General features: G+C 64.8%; 4 protein-coding genes across 5 annotated transcripts; 1 reads left to right on the top strand and 3 right to left on the bottom strand.

The window, feature by feature from the left end:
- Positions 1-536: 536 nt before the first annotated feature.
- On the bottom strand, positions 537-2,580 carry LOC137849273 (interferon-stimulated 20 kDa exonuclease-like 2; the record flags this gene model as incomplete). The annotated part of the gene is made up of 2 exons (XM_068668791.1): positions 1,720-2,580; positions 537-738 (listed from the first exon to the last, which is right to left on the bottom strand). Coding segments are annotated over exons 1-2 (1,063 nt in total), but the record flags the coding sequence as incomplete, so codon positions are not given.
- A 7-nt stretch (positions 2,581-2,587) lies between these two features.
- On the top strand, positions 2,588-9,332 carry METTL25B (methyltransferase like 25B). 2 transcript variants are annotated; one of them, XM_068668792.1, is made up of 7 exons: positions 2,588-2,688; positions 3,242-3,446; positions 4,602-4,925; positions 5,799-5,861; positions 5,987-7,578; positions 8,596-8,705; positions 8,787-9,332. In XM_068668792.1, the coding sequence occupies exons 1-7, from the start codon at positions 2,663-2,665 to the stop codon at positions 9,038-9,040; spliced, it is 2,574 nt and encodes an 857-aa protein (XP_068524893.1). In that variant the 5' UTR covers positions 2,588-2,662; the 3' UTR covers positions 9,041-9,332. The 2 variants fall into 2 exon arrangements, with proteins under 2 accessions (XP_068524893.1, XP_068524894.1); XM_068668793.1 differs by having other exon boundaries at positions 2,664-2,738.
- Positions 9,333-9,528: 196 nt separating this feature from the next.
- On the bottom strand, positions 9,529-11,775 carry MRPL24 (mitochondrial ribosomal protein L24). Its single transcript, XM_068668794.1, has 6 exons — positions 11,655-11,775; positions 11,327-11,514; positions 10,222-10,317; positions 10,030-10,133; positions 9,810-9,940; positions 9,529-9,729 (listed from the first exon to the last, which is right to left on the bottom strand). Exons 2-6 carry the CDS (start codon positions 11,507-11,509, stop codon positions 9,593-9,595), a joined length of 651 nt encoding a protein of 216 aa, XP_068524895.1. The 5' UTR covers positions 11,510-11,514; positions 11,655-11,775; the 3' UTR covers positions 9,529-9,592.
- A 940-nt stretch (positions 11,776-12,715) lies between these two features.
- LOC137849276 (hepatoma-derived growth factor-like) lies at positions 12,716-18,746 on the bottom strand. The gene is made up of 6 exons (XM_068668795.1): positions 18,592-18,746; positions 14,167-14,243; positions 13,795-13,933; positions 13,523-13,705; positions 13,196-13,407; positions 12,716-13,029 (listed from the first exon to the last, which is right to left on the bottom strand). The coding sequence occupies exons 1-6, from the start codon at positions 18,676-18,678 to the stop codon at positions 13,023-13,025; spliced, it is 705 nt and encodes a 234-aa protein (XP_068524896.1). The 5' UTR covers positions 18,679-18,746; the 3' UTR covers positions 12,716-13,022.
- Positions 18,747-19,142: the final 396 nt, after the last annotated feature.

The following is a 19,142-nucleotide window of genomic DNA, read 5'->3' as shown; positions in this document are numbered from 1 at the left end:
CCCTGGAAAGCCCCCCAAAACCCCACCCAGAGCCCCCAATGACCCCCCCTGCCACCCCCCCACCAAAAAAAAAAACAAAGAACCCCCCCTGGCCCCCACCCCCCCCCTCAGCCCCCAAAGAACCCCCCAGAGCCCCCTCAGCCCCCAAAAGAACCCCCCCAGAGCCCCCCTGGCCCCCAAAGAACTGCCCCCAGCCCCCAAAGAACCCCCAAAGCCCCCCATCCCACCCCCCACCCCCCCCCAAAATCCCCCTGGGACCTCAGAGCCATTCCCTGCCCTGGTTTTGCAGCACCCCCCCGACCCCCTTTGTCCCCACCGAGCTGGGGGGGGGGCAGAACGAGCTGGGGGGGAGCAGAACGAGCTGGGGGGGAAGAATGAGCTGGGGGGGGGGCACGATGAGCCATGGAGGAGCAGAACGAGCTGGGGGGGGCAGAATGAGGCTGGGGTGTTGCAGAACATGCTGGGGGGGGGCAGAAGGGGCCCGGGGGGCACAACAAGCTGGGGGGGGGCACAAGAAGGCCGGGGGGGGGTCCAACCTGGATGTCGCGCTGCAGCAGGGCCTTGGCCAGGCGCTTGAGGGACACGGGGGTGCCGGGGGGGGCAGCCGGCGCGCAGGTTGAGGGGGGCCATGCGGGAGGTGTCACGGGTCAGCGCCGGGGGGGGGGCGTAGCGCAGCGCCCGCAGGTCGTTGTGCAGCGCGTGGCCCACCACCACCTTGCCCCGCAGCAGCTTCACGATCTGGGGGGGAATAAAAAATAAAAAAAAGGTTGTAGGGCGGCCCCCCCCACAGTGCCTTGTGTCATAGGTTAGTGCTAAGAGCCCCCCGCGCATGGCACAACCCGAAAATGGTCCAAATCTGCCCCCCCCCCCCCCACCACCACCCAGCAGCATGTCACCGTGGCTGCTCTCTGTAAGCCCCCCCCCAGCATCCCTACAAGCACCCCAAGCCCACCCCAAAACCCCCCAGCAGCCCCCCAAACACCACAAATCCCCCCCAAACCCCCCCACCGTCCCTCCAACCCCCCCAACCCCCCCAGCATCCCTTCTAACACCCCAAACTTCCCCCAAAGCCCCCCCAAAACCCCCTCAGCATCCCCCCAAACACCCCCAACTCCCCCCCAGCACCCCTCAAACCCCCAAACCTCCCCCAACCCCCCCTCCAAATCCCTCCAAACTCCCCAAACCTCCCCCAACCCCCCCTAAAACACCACAAACCCCACCCAAAATTCCTCCAAACCCCCTCAACCCTCCCCAGCATCCCCCAAACACCCCCAACTCCCCCCCAGCAGCCCTCCAAACCCCCCAAACGTCCCCCACCCCCCCCAAGCCCCCCAAAAACACCACAACACCCAAGCAGAGTTCTTCCAAATCCCCTAAAGCCCCCCCAGCACCTCCCCAAACACCCCCAACTCCCCCCAGCAGCCCTTCAAACCCCCCAACACCCCTCCAAACACCACAAAGCTCCCCCAAAGCCCCCCCAGCACCCCTCCAAACTCCCCAAACTCCCCCCCAGCCCCCCTCAAACGCCCCAAACCTCCATCAAACCTCCCCAAACCTCCCCCAACCCCCCTCCACATCCCTCCAAACCCCCCAAACCCCCCAAAGCTCCCCCAGCATTCCCCCAAACACCCCCAACTCCCCCCCAGCCCCCCTCAAACCCCCCAAACCTCCCCCAAACCCCCCAAATTCCCCCCCCAACCCCCCCCCCCAGCAGCTCACCTCCTGCCGGGCCTTGTTGAAGGGGACAGCATTGACCATGTGGTGCCTCCTGATGCCGCTCCAGCGGGTTCGGTAATCCACCACGGGCTCGGGGGGCCGCACGTAGCGGTCGTAGAGGACGTCGCCCTCGTAGCTCACGATGCTGCAGCGGGCCAAGGAGCTGGTCCGACCCCCGGGCCCCGTGCCCACCATCTCGCAGTCGATGGCCACCAGCTTGGAAGGAGCCGGGGGGGCCAAGGAACCTTTGGGAGGGGGCCCCGAAGCCTTGGGGGGCGCCCCAGAGGGTTTCGGAGGGGGGTGAGAGTCTTTAGAGGAGGGTCCAGAAGCTTTGAGGGGGGCTCCAGAGGCTTTGAGGGGAGCCCCTGAAGCTTTAGGGGGGGGATCAGAGTCTTTAGAGGACCCAGAGCCCTTGAGGGGGGGCCCTGAGCCTTTAGGGACGGGTCCAGAGTCCTTTGAGGAGCCCCCAGAGCCCTTGGGGGGGGGCTCAGAGCCCTCGAGGGGGCCCCCAGCGCCTTTGGGGTGGTCCCCAGCATCCTCAGGGCCCCCCTCAGAGCCTTTAAGCCCTTTAGGCCCCCCCCCGCTCTCCGCGCCCCCTCCTGAGGCAGCCCGCCGCCATTTTGTGCCTCCCCTCCGCCGCCCCCCGGCCCTCCCCGGCCGCCCCCCGCCGCCGGCCCCGGTTTTTTTCTTCTCTTCTTTAGGCTTGCGGCGGGCGTTGGGGGGCAGCTGCTTCTCCTTCAGCGCCCCGAGCCGCTCCAGGAGCCGCCGGCGCCGGACGAAGCTGCGGTGCCGCCGGTTGGAGGCCGGGGGGGGCCGGGGGGAGCCGCCGAGAGCGAAGCTGACGTTGAGGATGAGCTCCGACATGGCGGCCGGAAGCGGAAATGGCAGGAGCGGAAGTGGTACCGGGGGGAAAAGAGCGCCTCGCGGGGGAGGGGGCCCTGCGCGCATGCGCGGCCGGAAGCCGGAAGGGAGGTGAGTGGGGAGCGCGTGGCCGCTCTAGGCCGCCGGAGGGCGACTCTATGGTACGGGAGGGGAAGGGGAGGTTGGGGAGCGTCCGGTGACGTCAGGGCTGGGGGTGTGACGTCACCGTGAGGGAGGGGAGGGGGTGAGGAGGTTGGGGGTGCGCGGTGACGTCATGGTAGCGTGGGGGGGGTAGAGCGTGACGTCACGGGGATGGGGTGGAGAGCTGCGGGGCTGGGTGACGTCACAGGGCTGTGATGTCATCGGGTGGCGCTGTGACGTCATGGCCCCAGAGTGATGTCGCAGCCCAGGAAGTGACGTCACATCCTGGTGTGACGTCATAGCCCAGGAGGTGACGTCACACCCCCAGAGGTGACATCACAGCCCAGAAAGTGATGTCACATCCGGGTGTGACGTCACAGCCCAGGAGGTGACGTCACAGCACAGGAAGTGACGTCACACCCCCTATGGTGACGTCACAGCCCAGGAAGTGACATCACATCCTGGTGTGACATCACAGCCCAGGAGGTGACGTCACACCCCCCCCATGATGTCACACCCCCAGGGTGACGTCAGACCCCAGCAGGCGATGTCGCAGCCAGGAAGTGACGTCACGCCCCCCCGGCATGATGTCAGAGGCAGGAAGTGACGTCACGCCCCCGGAGATGACGTCACGCCCGCCCCCCCCCCTGCAGCGGGAGCAGCGCCGCGCAGCCGACATCGTGCGGCTCCTGGGCATGTACCGCCCGCTGCTGGACGCCTGCTTCATCGTGAGGGAACGGCCCCGAACCTCACCCCAAACCTGACCCTGACCCCAAACCTGACCCCAAACCCTACCCCGATCCCAAACCCCACCCCAACCCCAAACCTGACCCCAAACCTGACCCTAACCACGGCCTCAGTCCCAATCCCAATCCAGACCCTAATTAGGACACTAATTAGGACCCCAAGCCCAACCCTAACCTGACCCCAAACCCCACCCTGACCCCAAACCCGGCCCTAACCACAGCCCCAGCCCCAATCCCAGTCCAGACCCTAATTATGACCCTAATTAGGACCCCAACCCCAAGCCCAACCCTAGCCTAACCCTACCTCCGATGCCAACCCCAACCCTAAGCTAACTCCAGCCCCAATTATGACCCTAATTAGGACCCCAACCCTAACGCTAACCCTAACCCCAACCCTAAATAGTAACCCCGACCCCAGCTGTAACCTAACCCTACCGATGACGCCAACCCCAACCCTAAATATGACCCTAATAAGGACCCCAACCCTAACCCTACCTATGACCCTAACCCTAATTATGACCCTAATTAAGACCGCAACCCCAACCTAACACTACCTGTGACCCCAACCCTAACCCCAACCCTCACCCTAACCCTAATTAGGACCCTAACTCCAACCCTTATTAGGACCCCAACCCCAACCCTAACCTTAATTATGATCCTAATTAGGACCCCAAACCCAACTGCAACCCTAACCCTAATTATCGCCCTAATTAGGACCCCAACCCCACCTATGACCCCAACTGCAACCCTAATTATGACCCTAATTAGGACCCCAACCCTAACCCCAACCCTTACTAGGACCCCAACCCCAACCCTAATTATGACCCTAATTAGAACCCCAACCCCAACCCTAATTAGGACCCCAACCCTAATTAGGACCCTAATTAGGACCCCAACCCTAACTGTAACCCAAACCCCAACCCTAATTAGGACCCTAATTAGGACCCCAACCCTAACCCTAACCCCAATCCTAATTATGACCCTAATTAGTCCCCCAACCCTTATTAGGCCCCCCAACCCCAACCCTAACCCTAATTATCACCCTAATTAGTCCCCTACCCCACCCCAACCCTAATTAGTCCCCCGACCCCAACCCTAACCCCAATTACCCCCCTAACCCCCCCCCGTTCCCCCCAGGACTTCTTCTCCCGGGGGCTCTGGGCTCAGCTCCCCCCGGCCTGGCAGGAGGCGCTGGCGGCGGCCCCCCCCCGGCAGCTGGCGGCCGCCCTGCTGGGGGCTGGGGGGGGCCCGGAGGGGGTCCCAGGGGGGTCCCCGGGCGGGGGGGGGCCCTGGCCCCTGTCCCTCCTGGCCTTCGTTGCCGCCGCCCGCGCCCTGGCTTTGCCCCGGGGGCGTCCTGGGGGGGGGGCCCCGCGCCCCCCCTGCCACAGCCCCCGCCTGCACCCGCTGCTGCGCCGCCACGTCAAGGCCAAGAAGCAGCACGAGATCCGGCGCCTCGGCAAGGTGGGGGCCCCCCCACGGCACCCCGAAACGCCCCGTAACACCCCATAACGCCCTGTGTCACCCCATAACACCCTGTGTCACCACATGCCCCCCCGTGTCACCCCATAACACCCCATAACACTCCATAACACCCCGAAACGCCCCGTAACACCCCATAACGCCCCATGTCACCCCATAACACCCCGGGTCACCCCATAACACCCCATGTCACCACATGCCCCCCCGTGTCACCCCATAACACCCTGGATCACCACGTGCCCCCCCCCCATCACCTCATGTCCCTCGTGTTCCCCCATAACACCCCCTGTCACCCCATAACACCCCGCGTCACCCTGTAACACCCCATAACACCCTGGGTCACCCCACAAAGCCCCATGCCCCCCCGTGTCACCCTACAAGGCCCCGGGTCACCCCATGCCCCCCCCACGTCACCCCGTAACACCCTGTGTCACCCCATGCCCACCCATGTCATCCCACAAGGCCCTGGGTCACCACATGCCCCCCCATGTCACCCTATAAGACCCCATGTCACCACATGCCCCCCCCCGGGTTACCACGTAACACCCCATGTCACCACGTCCCCCATGTCACCCCATAATGCCCCCTGTCCCCCCACAACACCCCCTGCCACCCCATGCCCCCCCATGTCACCCTATAACACCCCATGTCACCCCATGACCCCCCCACGTCACCCCGTGTCCCCCCAACCCCCCTGCATCACACCAACCCCCCCCATGTCCCCCTGTCCCCACCCATGTCCCCCTATAACACCCCATATCACCCCATAACCCCCCTTTGTCACCCCAAACCCCCCCAATATCCCCCAAACCCCCCCAAATATCCCCCTGTCCCCCCGCCTTGTCCCCCCCCCAGGTGCTGCAGCGGCTGAGCGAGGCCACCGGCTGCGACCGCGTGGTGGACGTGGGCTCAGGACAGGTACAAAAGGGGGGGCTCCGGGCTGACGGGGGGGGCACGGGGACACTTTGTGCCCCCCCCAAACCCCACCGGGCACCTCCCCGTGTCCTTATGTCCCCCCCCCTTGTCCCCTGTCCCCCCCCCAGGGCCACCTCTCGCGCTTCCTGGCCTTCGGCCTCGGCCTCTCCGTCACCGCCGTGGAGGGCGACGGGCGCCTGGCGGCGCTGGCCGAGCGCTTCGACCGTGAGCTGCTGCGGGAGCTGGCCAAAAAACGGGCACGGGGCGCCGGGGGGGGGTCTCTCCCACCCCCCCACCACCCTAAAAGCACCCCCCGAAATCCTAAACCCCCCCCCGGCTCCCCCCCCAAAAAAAACCCCGCTCCCCTCTGGCCGCGGTGCCCGCGGCACGTGGCCGGCCGCTTGGATCCGGGGGCGCCCGGGGAGGAATTTTTGTTGCCCCCCACCCCCGGGCAGGGCCCCCCCGTTAGGAATCCGCTGCGGGGGGAGCCCGGGGGGGGGCAGCGGGTGCTGCTGACGGGGCTGCACGCCTGCGGGGACCTGAGCGTGGCCCTGCTGCGCCACTTCGCCCGCAGCCCCCACGTGGCCGCCGTCACCTCGGCCGCCTGCTGCTACATGAAGCTCTCCACGAGGCCACAGCCCCAAAATTTGGGTTCCCAGCCCCAAAATCCGGGTTCCCAACCCCCAAATCCCGCTCCTCTGCCCCAAAATCTGGGTCTCCAGCCCCAAAATCCTGCTCCCCTGCCCCAAAATCTGGGTCCCCAGCCACAAGATCCCAGTCCCCAGCCCCAAAATCTGGATTCCCAATCCCAAATCACCAGTCCCCAGCCCCAAAATCTGGGTTCCCAGCCCCAAAATCCTGCTCTCCATCTCCCAGACCCCAGTCCCCAGCCCCAAAATCTGGGTTCCCAGCCCCAAAATCCCACTCCCCTGCCCCAAAATCTCATTCCCCAGCCACAAGACTCCTGTCCCCAGCCCCAAAATCTGGGTCTCCAGCCACAAGACCTCATTCCCCAGCCCCAAAAGTCTGGTCCCCGATCCCAAATCTCCAGTCCCCAGCCCCTAAATCTTGGTCCCCAGCCCCAAAGCCCCAATTTCCAGCCCCCAGCCCCTGCCTCCCAGCCCCAAAACCTGGGTCCCCAACCCCAAAATCTGGGTCTCCAGCCCCAAAACCCCAATTGCCAGAACCCAGCCCCTGCTCCCCATCCCCAAAATCCCACTCCCCAGCCCCCAAACCTTGCTCCCCATCCCCAAAATCTTGGTCCCCAGCCCCAAAACCCCAATTCCCAACCCCAAAACCCCACTCCCCAGCCCACAAACCTTGGTCCCCAGCCCCCAAATTTTGGTCCCCAGCTCCCAAACCTTGGTCCCCATCCACAAAATCTTGGTTCCCAGCCCCAAAACCCCAATTCCCAACCCCAAAACCCCCCTCCCGAGCCCCAAAATCCCCCTCCCCAACCCCAAAACCCCCCTCCCCCCCCGGTGGGCTACCCGCTGAGCTCCTGGGTGTCGGGGCTGCGTGGCCACGAGCTGTCGTTCCGCGCCCGCGAGGCCGCGTGCCACGCGCTGGAGGCTTTTGCGGGGCAGCTGCAGGGGGGGGGCAGCTCCCAGCTGCGCCCCCCCGGGCACGGAGCCGCCCCACAGAGCCCCGGCCCCACTGCCAGCCCCCAGCACCCAAGGGTGCGGCCCGGGAGGACAGCCCTGAGCCTCGGTGGCCCCGAGTGCGTGAGGGGGCTTCTTTTGGGGTGGGGGGTTCTTTTGGGGTGGGATTTTGCCTGGGGGGGGGGTTCTTTTGGGGTTTCTCTTCTCCTGGGGGCCTTCTTTTGGGGTGTCCCCTCTCCTGGGGGGGCTGGGGGCCTTCTTTTAGGGTGGGGGCTTCTTTTGGGGTGGGACTTTGCATGGGGGGGTCTTTTGGGGTGTCCCCTCTCCTGGGGTCTTCCTCTCCTGGGGTGTCCCCTATCCTGGGGGGCTGGGGGTTTTCTTTTGGGGTATCCCTTCTCCTGGGATCCCTTCTTTTGGGGTGTCCCTTCTCCTGGGGTTCCTTCTCCTTGGGGGGGCAGGGGCTTTCTTTTGGGGTGGGCCTTCTCCCGGGGGGGTTTCTTTTGGGGTGTTGTCTCTCCTGGGGGGGCTGGGGGCTTTCTCCTGGGGTGTGCCTTCTCCTGGGGGATCTTTTTTTGGGGTGTCCCCTCTCCCAGGGTCCCTTGTTCTGGGGTGTTCCCTCTCCTGGGGGGGCTTCTTTTGGGGGTGACCTTTCTCCTGGGAGGGGGGCAGCTGGGGGCTTTCTTTTGGGGTGTCACTTCTCCTGGAGGGACTGGGGGCTTTCTTTTGGGGTGTGCCTTCTCCTGGGGTCCCTTCTTTTGGGGTGTCACCTCTCCTGGGGTGTCCCCCTTCCCCTGGGGTCCCCTTCTCCTGGGGGGTCTCTTCTCCTGGGATCCTTCTTTTGGGGTGTTCCTTCTCCTGGGGGCTCTTTCTTTGGGGTGTCCCCTTCTCCTAGGGTGCCGCTTCTCCTGGGGGTCTCTCCCTTTCTTCTGGGGTGTCCCTTCTGCTGGGGGGGCTTCTTTTGGGGTCTTCCCTCTCCTGGGGTCCTCCCCTCCTGGGGTCCCCTTCTCCTGGGGTTTCCCCCTTCCCCTGGGGTGTTCCCTCTCTTGGGAGTCTCCCCCTTCCCCTGGGGGTCCCCCCTTTCTCCTGGGGGTCTCCCCATACTCACCACCCCCCCCATATCCCTCTCCCCCCCCCAGCTCCGCCCGGCAGCAGGAGCTGCTGGCCTTCCGCTGCCTCGCGCTGCTCCTGGCCCCGCTGGTCGAGAGCCTCATCCTCCTCGACCGCCTCCTCTACCTGCGGGAGCAAGGTGGGGGCCCCGGGGGGGGGCTGGAGGGGAAAAACTGGGGAGGGGGCAGCGAACTTGAGGCTCTTTTTGCCCCCTCCCCAGGTTTCCAGTGCGCCCTGCTGCCTCTTTTTGATCCCCGCTTCTCCCCCCGCAACCTGGTGCTGGTGGCGGCCAGGGCGCCGCTGGAGGGGGTGCTGGGGGGGCTGGGGGACAGCAGCGAGGAGGAGGAAGGGGAGGAAGAAGAGGAGGAGGAGGAAGAAGAGGGGGGGGAGGAGGGAGCGTGGCCCCCCAACCTGGGCTCCAAAAAATACAGCAAAAAACAAAATATAGATACAAAAAATGCAGCGAAACCCTAAATAAAGATGCAAAAAATGGCGAAAACCAGAATCTAGATGCAAAAATACGGTGAAACCCTAAATCTAGATGCAAAAAAGCAGTGAAACCCTGAATACAGATGCAAAAACTACGCAAAACCCTAAATCTAGATGCAAAAAGGGGGTAAAAGGGGGGGGAAATGGGGGCTTGGCTCCCCCAGCGTGGCGGAGAGACGCCCAAAAAGCTCCACAGCTGCAAAAAATACGTCGAAAACTAAGATATAGATGCAAAAATACGGCGAAACCCTAAATATAAATGCAAAAAAAGGAGAAACCCTAAATAAAGATGCAAAAAAAATGGCGAAACCCTAAATAAAGATGCAAAAATACGGCGAAACCCCAAATCTAGATGCAAAAAATATGGCGAAACCCTAAATCCAGATGCAAAAATACATCGAAACCCTAAATATAAATACCAAAATACGGCGAAACCCCAAATCCAGATGCAAAAAAAACAGAGAAACCCCAAATCTGGATACAAAAAGTCCTTTACTTGGAGCTGCTGCCCCCGGGGGGCCCCCCCGTGCCCCCCGCTCAGTACCAGTAGGATTTCCTGGCCCGGCGCGTCTCCACGATGCCCGCGGCGTCCATCACCTCCTCCTCGAAGGTCTTGAGCGAGGGCAGGAAGGTTTTCTCCAGCACGTCCTCCACCGACGTGTCCTTGGGGCCGTCTGCGGACAGAGACGATGCCACTAAGCCCCCCCCAGCCCTAAATCCCCCCCCTGGAACCCCAAAACCCCCCCAAATTCACCGATCCACTGCTCGGGGACGACCCCATCACGGCGCTGCCGTAGGGGCAGGGGGAGGATGCGGCCGGTGCGCAGCGACACCCGCACCCGCTCCCCCTCCTCCGTGTAACGCCACTGCACCTCCGTCGGCTTCCTGGGGAGGGAAAAAAGGACCAAAATCAGCAGGAATTACCCTAAATCCACCCCCCCGGGTTTTTTTTGCCCCCCCCCCGGGGTTTTTACCGGTCCTCAGGGTCCACCAAGGCGACCTGGCTGAGCAGCAGCGGGGCCTCGCTGGCGATGTAGGTGCTGCTGAATTTGGCCATCCTGTTGATGTAGCGGTAGTGCTGCGGGGTGAGGGGGGGGTTAAGGACGCGCCGTGCCCCCCCCTTAACACCGTAGCCCCCCCCCGACCCCTCCCCGCTTGCTCCTCACCGTGTTCAGCCCCTCCACCACGACCCAGTTGCGGGCTCGCACCACCTGGGTGACCAGCCCCTGGCGCCCCGTGTCCTTCCCGGCCAGCACCTGGACCTGTGGGGGGGGGGAAAAGGGAACAATGGGGGGGGCTCAGTAGGGCTGGAAAAATGGGGGGGGGGCCTGGGGATCAAGAAACAAAAGGGGGGGGCTCAGTGGGGTTGAAGGAATAGGGGGGGTCCACAGGGATCAATAAATAGGGGGAGGTAAAGGGGGGGAACCCTAAAAGGGGGGGGTCCCAGGGGAGCCGTAAAAGGGGGGGGGTCTCGGATCCCATTAAAGGGGGAGGGGGAGCTTCCAGGGGGTCATTAAGGGGGTTCCATGGGTCCCATTAAAGAGGGGGGTCCCCAGGGGGCCATTAAAGAGGGGGGGGGGTCCCCAGAGGCCCTAAAACAGGAGGGGGGTCCCGGGTCCCATTAAAGGGGGAATGGGGGGGGCTCTCCACAGGGGCATTAAAAGGGAAGCACTAAAAGGGGGGCTGCCCGGATCCCAATTAAGGGGGGGGTCATTAAAGGAGAGGTTCCCCAGGGAGGCATTAAAGGTAAAGGGGGGGGGGGCTCCCTGGGTCCCAATTAAAGAGGGGGTCTTCCTGGGGGGTCATGAAAGGATGGGGGGGACCCCAGGTCCCAATTAAGGGGGAGGGGGGGGGTCCCTGGATATCAATTAAAGGGGGGGGGGTCTTCCTGGGGGGTCATTAAAGGATGCGGGGGTCCCCAGATCCCAATTAAGGGGGAGGGGTCCCCGGGTCCCACTTAGTGGGGGGGACTCCCTGGATCCCAATTAAAGGGGGGGGGGAGACCCCGGGTCCCTATTAAGGGGGAGGGGTCCCCAGATCCTAATTAAGGGAAGGGGTCCCCGGGTTCCAATTTGGGGGGGGTCATTAAAGGGGAGAGAGTCCCCAGGTCCCTATTAAGGGGGGGGGGGCAGGTCCCACTTAGAAGGGGGGGGGCTCCCGGGATCCCAATTAGGGCAGAGGGGTCCCCGGGTGCAAATTAAGGGGGAGGGGTCCCCAGATCCCAATTAGGGATGGGATTGGGGGGGGTGGGGGTGTCCCCTCCCCACTCACCGTGTCCCCGCGGAACACCTTCCACTCGTCCCTGCTCAGGGGCTCCACGAACACTTTGTTGCGGCGCTGCCCGGGGGGGTTCCTGCGCTGCTCGGGGGCGGTTCCGGGGCGCCACGTCCCGTGCCGGTACCCGGGGGGCAGCCGGGGCCGCGCCGCCAGGCCCAGCAGGGCCGAAACCCGCATGGCGGCTGGGGGGGGGGGTGGGAACGGGCTGAGAAGGGGCCGGGGCCGAGCCCCCACACCGGGAACGGGGCCCCGGGACCCCCGGAGCCCCCCCGGGACCGGCCCGGACCCCCCCGGGCCCCCCCCCGGTTCCCCCCGGCCTCACCTCAGCGCCCCTCCGCCTCCCGCTCCCGGAAGTCCCGGAAGTTGCGGCGCCGCTGGGCACGCTGGGAGTTGTAGTCCCGCCGCGAGGCATGCTGGGAGTTGTAGTCCACCCCCACCCCCCCGTTTCCTCCTCCTCCTCCTCCTCGTGGCCCGCCGCTGGCGCGGTGCATCACGGGAGCGCGCCGCCATTGACCCCTCCCTCTCGCTCCCTGCGCCGCGGGGCATGCTGGGAGTTGTAGTCCACGCGGCCTCCCCCCAGTTTCCCCAGTACCCCCCCCACTCCAGCACTCCCAGTCCCACCGAAACGACCCCCGGGGCGTGCAGGGAGCCGGGGCAGGGCGGGGGGGCGGCGGTGAGGCCGCGGGACCGCCCTACCCCAGCTCCCTGCCCCTATGGCCGCCATTACAGCCCCCCCAAGCTGCCCCCAGTTGCCCCCCACCCCTCCCAGTTGCCCCTCAGTGCCCCCAGTTGCCCCCCCCAGGCCTCCCAGTGCTCCCCAGGACCAGCTCTGGGACCTCAAGCAGGGCCGTGGCGGTGACCAAGGCCTGGGGGCAAGGGGCTGGGGGCTCCCCCCATGGCTGGGGAGGGTCCCTGAGGAGTCCCTGAGGGTCCCCAGTGCCCGGGGGGGGGCAGCAGTGGGGCTGGGGGGGGGGCAGCAGCCTGGCCCCCGGCCACGGCTCCATTTTCTGCTGCTGCTCCCAGCCCCACACCCACAGGGCTCTCCCAAGGGATTTGGGCACCCTCCTGGGGGGCTTTGGGCACCGGGATCCCCCCTGAGCCCCCCCATCAAGGAGCCACTGGTGGGGACAAAGCGTTTGTGAGGGGCAATGGGTCCCATCCCCCCCCCCCCCATGGCATTTTCTTGCAGAATGGTGATTTTCCACATTAATAAACCCCCTCCTGTACAAATCTTCCTCCTGCCACCCTCCCTCACTGATTTTTCTCCCCCCCCTTCCAGCTCCGGGCCCTTTCTGCCATTTCCTTCGGGCACCGAGAAGGTGAAAGGAACCCAAAGGGGCCCGAAACGGCCCCCACCGGACAAAAACCAGCGGGCAGAAGCGCTTTAAAAAGGCATGAATCGCTTTTATTTCAAATCAACTGATCAGCCCCCTAGAAATCACTAATACAAAGCATGCGCCCTGCGACGGCGGGGCCAGGAGATGCGGGTCGCTTCTGGGGTTATCGTTACCGGGTTTTCTCTTCATTTCTCTCGTTTATTTTAATTTTTTTTTTCTTTTTTATTTTTTTTCCCGTTTGTTTCTCGTTTCCGGAGCCTCGGCCGTTGACGAGCCGACGAGGGCGAGACGGGGGCAGCACCCAGGGGAGCCCAGCGGGGAAGGGGCAGGAGATCAGCTCGCCGGGGAGGCCTCTACGGACTGCGGGGACGAAGAAAAACGGGGTGCTCGGTCACAGACCCCACAATCTCCAGACCCCCGTTGGGGACACAGCCCCGGGACCCCCAAATCCGCACCCCCTGTGCCCAGGTGGGTGGAGGAGAGCCCAATTTGGGGGGTTCGGGGGCACCCCGCTCACCGCCCTCACCTCTCCTTGTGGTCTCTGACCTCCTCCGCCTTGTCCTTGGCCTCCTGCTTGGCTTCGTTGGCGTCCAGCGCGCCGGCGGCGTCGCTGTTCTTCTCCTTCTCGCCTTCGGCCGGGTTGGGCTTCGGCTCCTCCTTGGGGGGGGCCTCTTCGTTGTCGACCTTCTTCTCCCCCCCTTCCTGCCCCTCCGCCTCCTTGGTGCGTTTGGGGGAATCCTGGGCGCGGGGAGCTCGGCTCAGCCCTGCCCCTTGTCCCCTGTCCCCTGCCCCTTGCTCCCTGCCCCTTGCCCCCCATCCCCGCCGCCCCCCCATCCCCACCGCCCCCCCCTACCTCCAAAGCATCTTCTGCTTTCCTCTTGATCCCGGCTTTCTCGTTCTTCTCCTTGGACTGCTCGTCGATCACCAGCTTCCCCTCCTCGTCGCTGCTGCCCTCCGCGTTGCCTTTCTTCTCCCCGTCACCCTCCGGCTCCCGCTCGGGCTCGGCGTCCTCGGGGCAGGTCTTCTTCGGGGTGGGCTGGGGGAGACACCGGGGCTTAAAAAAGGGGGCCGGGATGCCTGGGGCGGGGGTCATGGGGGGGCTGCGGCCGGCAGATCGCCACCCACCTGGTACCCGGAGGCTTTGACGGTCGGGTTGTTCTCGATCTCCCACAAACCTTCGCTGAACCCTTTCCTTTTGTTGGGTTTCCCAAACTTCTCCTTGCATTCTTCATAGGGGAAGAGGTCTTTGGGCCCCAGGAATGCCCTGCTCGGGGGGAAAACGATGAGAAATGGCAGCTGGGGTGTCCCACCTCTCCCCCAAAACCCCCCGGACCACCCCACCGGCTCCTTCCCCAGCTTTGCAGCACCCGATTCCCCCGGGAGCACCCCGACCTCCTGCCCTGGTCCATCAGCGTCGCTGCCCTGCAGAGACCGAGACCCCAAAGGGTTGGATCTCTCCCCGTTAGCCCCCCCAACTCGTGGCAGGGCCCCACTCACGTTTCGTGGGTCCCGAAGAAGAAGACTTGGTATTTGTTGGAGGACGACTTCACCGCGGCTTCTGGCATCTCGTCGATCTGCCCAAAAAAAAAAGAGGAGAAGGTGAAAAAAAAAGAGGAGAAGGTGAAAAAAAAGAGGAGAAGGTGAGGGCGCAGCCACCGGGACCTCACCCGCCACCATCCTGGCCCTCGTGTCCCCGTTCCCGACTCCTGACACCATGGGGAAGGTGCCTGGATCCATTTGGGGCATCGCAGCCGCCCCCTCCCCGCTCCCCAACCGCCAACACCCCGAGGGGACGGCGAGGAGTGGCCGCCCTAAGCCCTTGTCTAGACGGGCTCAGACGCATCGAGCTCAGCAAAATCGGGGCCCCGGCCACACGCAGGATGAACAGCTCCAGCCCGGCCCTCGGGGGGGGGCAGCCCTGACACCCAGAGCCCCCCCGGGTGGGCGAGCAGCCCCCCGGCAGCAGGTGCCGTGGCACCTAGCGGGAATATTCCCGGCGCGCCACGCGGGGAGCGCGGCACCAGCAGCACCAGCAGCTTTTTATAGCGTCTAAAAATAACCCCCCCAGCTCCAGCCAGCGCGGCCATAAATTCCCCAGAAAGCCTCGAAGGAAAGAGGGGAAGGAGAAAAAACGGGCGGGGGGCTCACGGGGGAGGAAAACCCTGCGGGGTCCCGCTGCTGACTCACGGCGCGACCTTGCCTCAGTTTCCCCGGGGGGCTGCCACCGGGGTTTTTTTTTTGCCCCCTTCCTCCTGGCACATCTGAGGGCTGCTGGGGTGGGATGCCCGAGGTGGGGACTCCCCGTGGGGACGGGGACACTCGTGGGGGACATCCCCGTGCCCTCCCTGCTGCCCACGCACAGCTTGGGGGGCACCCAGCACCCAAAACCCCACCCTGGGGTGCTCTGGTCCCCGCTGGGCACCGAGCCCTGGGTGTGGGGCCACCGTGGGCAGCGCCCAGCCCCACGCCCTCCTCCCTGCATCCTCCTTCCCGGATCCCTCGGCGCGTTTCGGGCTCGGGGACGTGCCTCCACTCGCCGACACCCCCGGGCTCGGGGCCACGGCCCACGCGTGGGAGCCCTCCGAGGGCCACGGCGCAGCTCCCGGGTCCATTTGGGGGGATTCGGGATGGGGAACGGGGCAAGAACCGGACCCCGCTGGCACCAAACTCGGCCTCGCCGTCGCGCCCCCGGTGCCGGAGCCTTGCCCGCCACCGGGCTCCGTCCCCATTTGGTGCTGGGGGGGGGGGACGGGAGGAGAAAATCTGAGTCAGAGGGCGGGCGGCCAGCCCGGCCCCGCCAGCAGCGGGGACGTTTGGGCGCGGATCACGTTTCTGCAGGTCGCTCCCAGGCCACCGTGGGCCCCCCCCGGAGCCTTTTAGGGCCCCCAAATGCCACCCCACTGTCTGCCCCGGCTCCTGTAGGACGGAGCCTCTTCCCCTGAGCTCGGTTTCACCCTGGGGGGGGACAAAAACCAACCCCAACGTGGCTACAAAGCCTTGGGAGCGGGCCCGGCTATTTTTAAAACCTCCATCCCCGAGCAGAGGCGGCGCACGTGGGGCCACCGCGGCGGCTCCAGCCCCCGGTGCTCGGCCCCGCAGCCCCCCCCCCCGGGGGATGGGGACCCCCGGGGTGCCACTGTCCCCAAATCTGTCCCCCCCCTGCCCCGCTGCACGGTGCCACGGCCCCGGCCCCACAGCGGGAGCCGTCCTTGGCCAAGGTCGTGGGTGGGCAAAGGGAGCGTGGTGGGGACCCCGTGGAATAGGGGGGGTTTTGAGACCCCCCCCCACGCCATAGGGCCACCCCTTGGTGACTGTTGAATGTCCCCATGGTGCTGGGGGCCGGTCCCTTGTAAAAAGGGCGCGCGCCACAGGCGGCACCCAACGGGGCGATAGTCCCTTATCTGGCCTTTTTTCACCCAAAACGGGGTCCTCCTGGAAAAGGCCGCGGCATCTCCGGGCGCAGCGGCGGGCGGGGAAGTTTGGGGAGGGGAGATAAGGGGCTGGGGGCCGAGATACCCCAACAGCAGCGCGGGCAGGAGATGGGGGGGGCTGGAAACGCCCCCCCCAAACCCCTGGAACCCCCCCCCTGAACAAGGGGGCCAGAGCCCACCCAGCTGCTGAAGCACCCGGGGGCATCACCGGGAAGGGGGTGGCACCATCCTGTCCTTGCATGGGGGGGCAAAATAAATTAAAAATAAATTAAAAATAAATTAAAAATAATTTAAAAATGAATTAAAAATAATAAAAAAGGGGGCTGGGGTGGGAGGGCACGCTATGGGGCAGGATGAGTGCCCCCCCCCCCGCACGGACTCTGCCCCCAACCTCTGCTCCTGGACTTTGCAACCGGTGCCCGGAGCGGGGCTGGGAGCTGCCCAGCTGGGCCCCGGCCGTGCCAGGCCCCGTTGGGGACGGGGGGGGGGCGATTTGGGGGCAGGCAGGGGGAGTTCGTTAATTAATTAACGTGGATCCAGCTTGTGGGGGGCCACACGCGCCCACCCGACTGGCACCGGGGCCAGCTGGCCCCTAAGGGCATCGCTGCGGGGGCTCAGCTCGTCCCTTAGGGCCTGAGTCTGCCCACCCCAAAAAGACCCCAAAAAGGCCCTAAATGCCCCCAAAAAGGCCCCGAATACCTGGTGAAGGGGGTGGGTGACACTTGGGGCCCTGCAGCAGCACCGGTCCCCATAAAAATTAAATAATGGGCTGTAAAAAAGAAGGGCAAGGCCACAACATGAGGGGGGGGACATCTTATGGGGTCAGGGAATGGGGTGCCACTGCTGTCCCCAGCCGCTTGCCCCCAGGAGGGGGGGGGGACAGCAAAAGCCCTACTGGGCCCTGGTGGTGCCAGCCCCCAGCTCGCGTGCCTCAGTTTCCCTCGGGAGAGGTTTCCGGGCATAAATCAGGGGGTTTTGGTGAAAGATGGAACAAAACTTGGGGGGTGGCTGAGCCAGGCCACTCATGTTGCCGGTGCTTTTTTTAGGGGGGGGGGGGACGGGACCCAGGCACACGTGGTGGGGAAACCAACCCCGGCGCCTCTTTGCCCTCGCTTTCTCCGCCACCTCCTGGTCCTGCTGAGCCCCCCACTTGTTTTGGGGTCCTGGGGGGGGGCAAAAAAAAACCAAACACCCCCATGGGGCCGGGCGGTGTTTCCTTAGGGCGCCCCATTAGTCACGGGCCCTGCCCGCTCCGCTGGAGCGAGAAATGGGATTACTCAGCGGCCGAGGGGGCTCAGGTCCCCCCCCCCGGCCCCCAACCCCACAGCCAAGCCCTGAAGGGGTGTCCTGGGGGGGGGGTTTGGGGTCCTGGGCGGGGGGGAACACGAGGTTTTGGGGTGGTTTGGTTTGATTCCTTTTGGTGTTTTGAAGCGGAGGCCGAACGCAGCCTGGCGCTTCCAGGCCTCGGTGGCGGGGGATGGGGGGGTCCTGGGGGGGGTTTGGGGGGGCTCGTGGGGACCCCCCCATCGAGCAGAGGGTGCAGGGAGGCCTCTGGCCCCCCCCCCCCCCAAAGTAAAGGCGCTTTCGAGTGCGCGTTTCGGGGGCCGGTGCCAAAAGCCAGCGGCTCCCCACCCCCTCCCCGGCCTGGCCGCCAAAATCCCCAGAAACCAAACAAAAGTTGGCCAGGCCCGGGGAGGGGAAAGAGCCCGGGGGGGGGGGGCACCCATGGCTGGGGGGGGGCTCCTTCACCTTCCCCTTTCGCTGCCCACCCCCCAAAATTTATCCCCCCCCCCTCCTCCCAAAAGCCAGGGCCGTGTGGGCGCAGCGCGGCCCTGCACACTCTGCAGCCAGGCCGGGTTTTATTTTTTTTTGGGGGGGGGGGCTCAAGGAGCTTGTGGTGGTGTGGGGGGGCGAGGCAAAGCCCCCCCCAGCCCTAAATACAGCCACGGTGTTGAGGGGGGGGTAAAATCCACCTAAAATCCGCCTAAAATCCACCTCCCCCCCCCGTCCGCCCCCGACTTGTCCCCGTGGGCACGTGGAGGGTTGGGGACCCCCCCACACGTGTGGGACCCCCCCCAATGTGTGTGTGACCCCCCCATGTGTGTGCGTGACCCCCCACACCCCATGTGTGTGCCCCCCCATCTCTATGGCCTCCCTCCACGTTTGTCCCCCCCACGTGTGTGTGCCCCCCCCCACATGGGGGGCAGGATGCGACCAGGACACTTCACCCCCCCAAAAAAAAAACATTTAACCCCCCCCCCCAATGTGCTCTCATAGAGGGGGGGGGGCACAACACTCGTGGACCCCCCCCCATTTTGCACACACCTGCCTGTACCAAGGGGGGGGGGGGGGCACATTGTTTCCCCGGGGATATCCAAGCCAATATTCGCCCGTAAAAAATGGAAATTCCGGAAAATAAAAGCCCAAACGTGCCCCCCCCAAAAAAAAGTGTGTCCCCCCCCCCTCCGTGTCCCCCCCCCTCGGTGCTTACCCGGGCAGGCCAGTGCGGGTAGCCCTTCATCTTGGCGAAAACCAGGTCCCCGCATTTGTACTCCTTCTGCCGGTTGGACCGGGACATGGTGGCTGCCGGGGGGGGGGCACAATTAGGGCTTGGGGGGGGGGGGGGGGGGGATAAAGGGAAAGGGGAGGGGGGGGGGGGGGAAAGGAAAAAGGGAGGGGAAAAAAAAAAAAAAAAAAAAAAGGGGCGAAGTTTGGGAGCCCGGCAAAAAAAAAAATAATAAAAAAAATGATAAAGGGGGGGGGTAAAAAGCGTGGGGGGGGGAAAAAAAGGGGGGAGGGGGAGGAAGGCGGCGGCCCCCACCGCAGCGAGGGGGGGGGGGGGGGCGGGGGGGGCGGCGGCCCCGGTGCTAGGAGCGGCGCGGCGCGGCGGGCCCCTGCCCCATGCAGTTGTTTGTGTTTGAATTCAACTGCGCCCTCCCCCGGCCCCCCCCAAATCCCTTCTTCTTTCCCCCCCCCACCCCCCCCCAAAAAAAAAAAAAAAAAGAAAAAAAAAAGGAAAAAAAAAAAAAAATCCCCTCCCCG

Source organism: Anas acuta, unplaced genomic scaffold, assembly GCF_963932015.1.
Source record: "Anas acuta unplaced genomic scaffold, bAnaAcu1.1 SCAFFOLD_409, whole genome shotgun sequence".
Lineage (NCBI taxonomy): Eukaryota > Metazoa > Chordata > Aves > Anseriformes > Anatidae > Anas > Anas acuta.
Note: the sequence above shows the minus strand (reverse complement) of the source record. Positions and strands in the feature narration are given on the sequence as shown.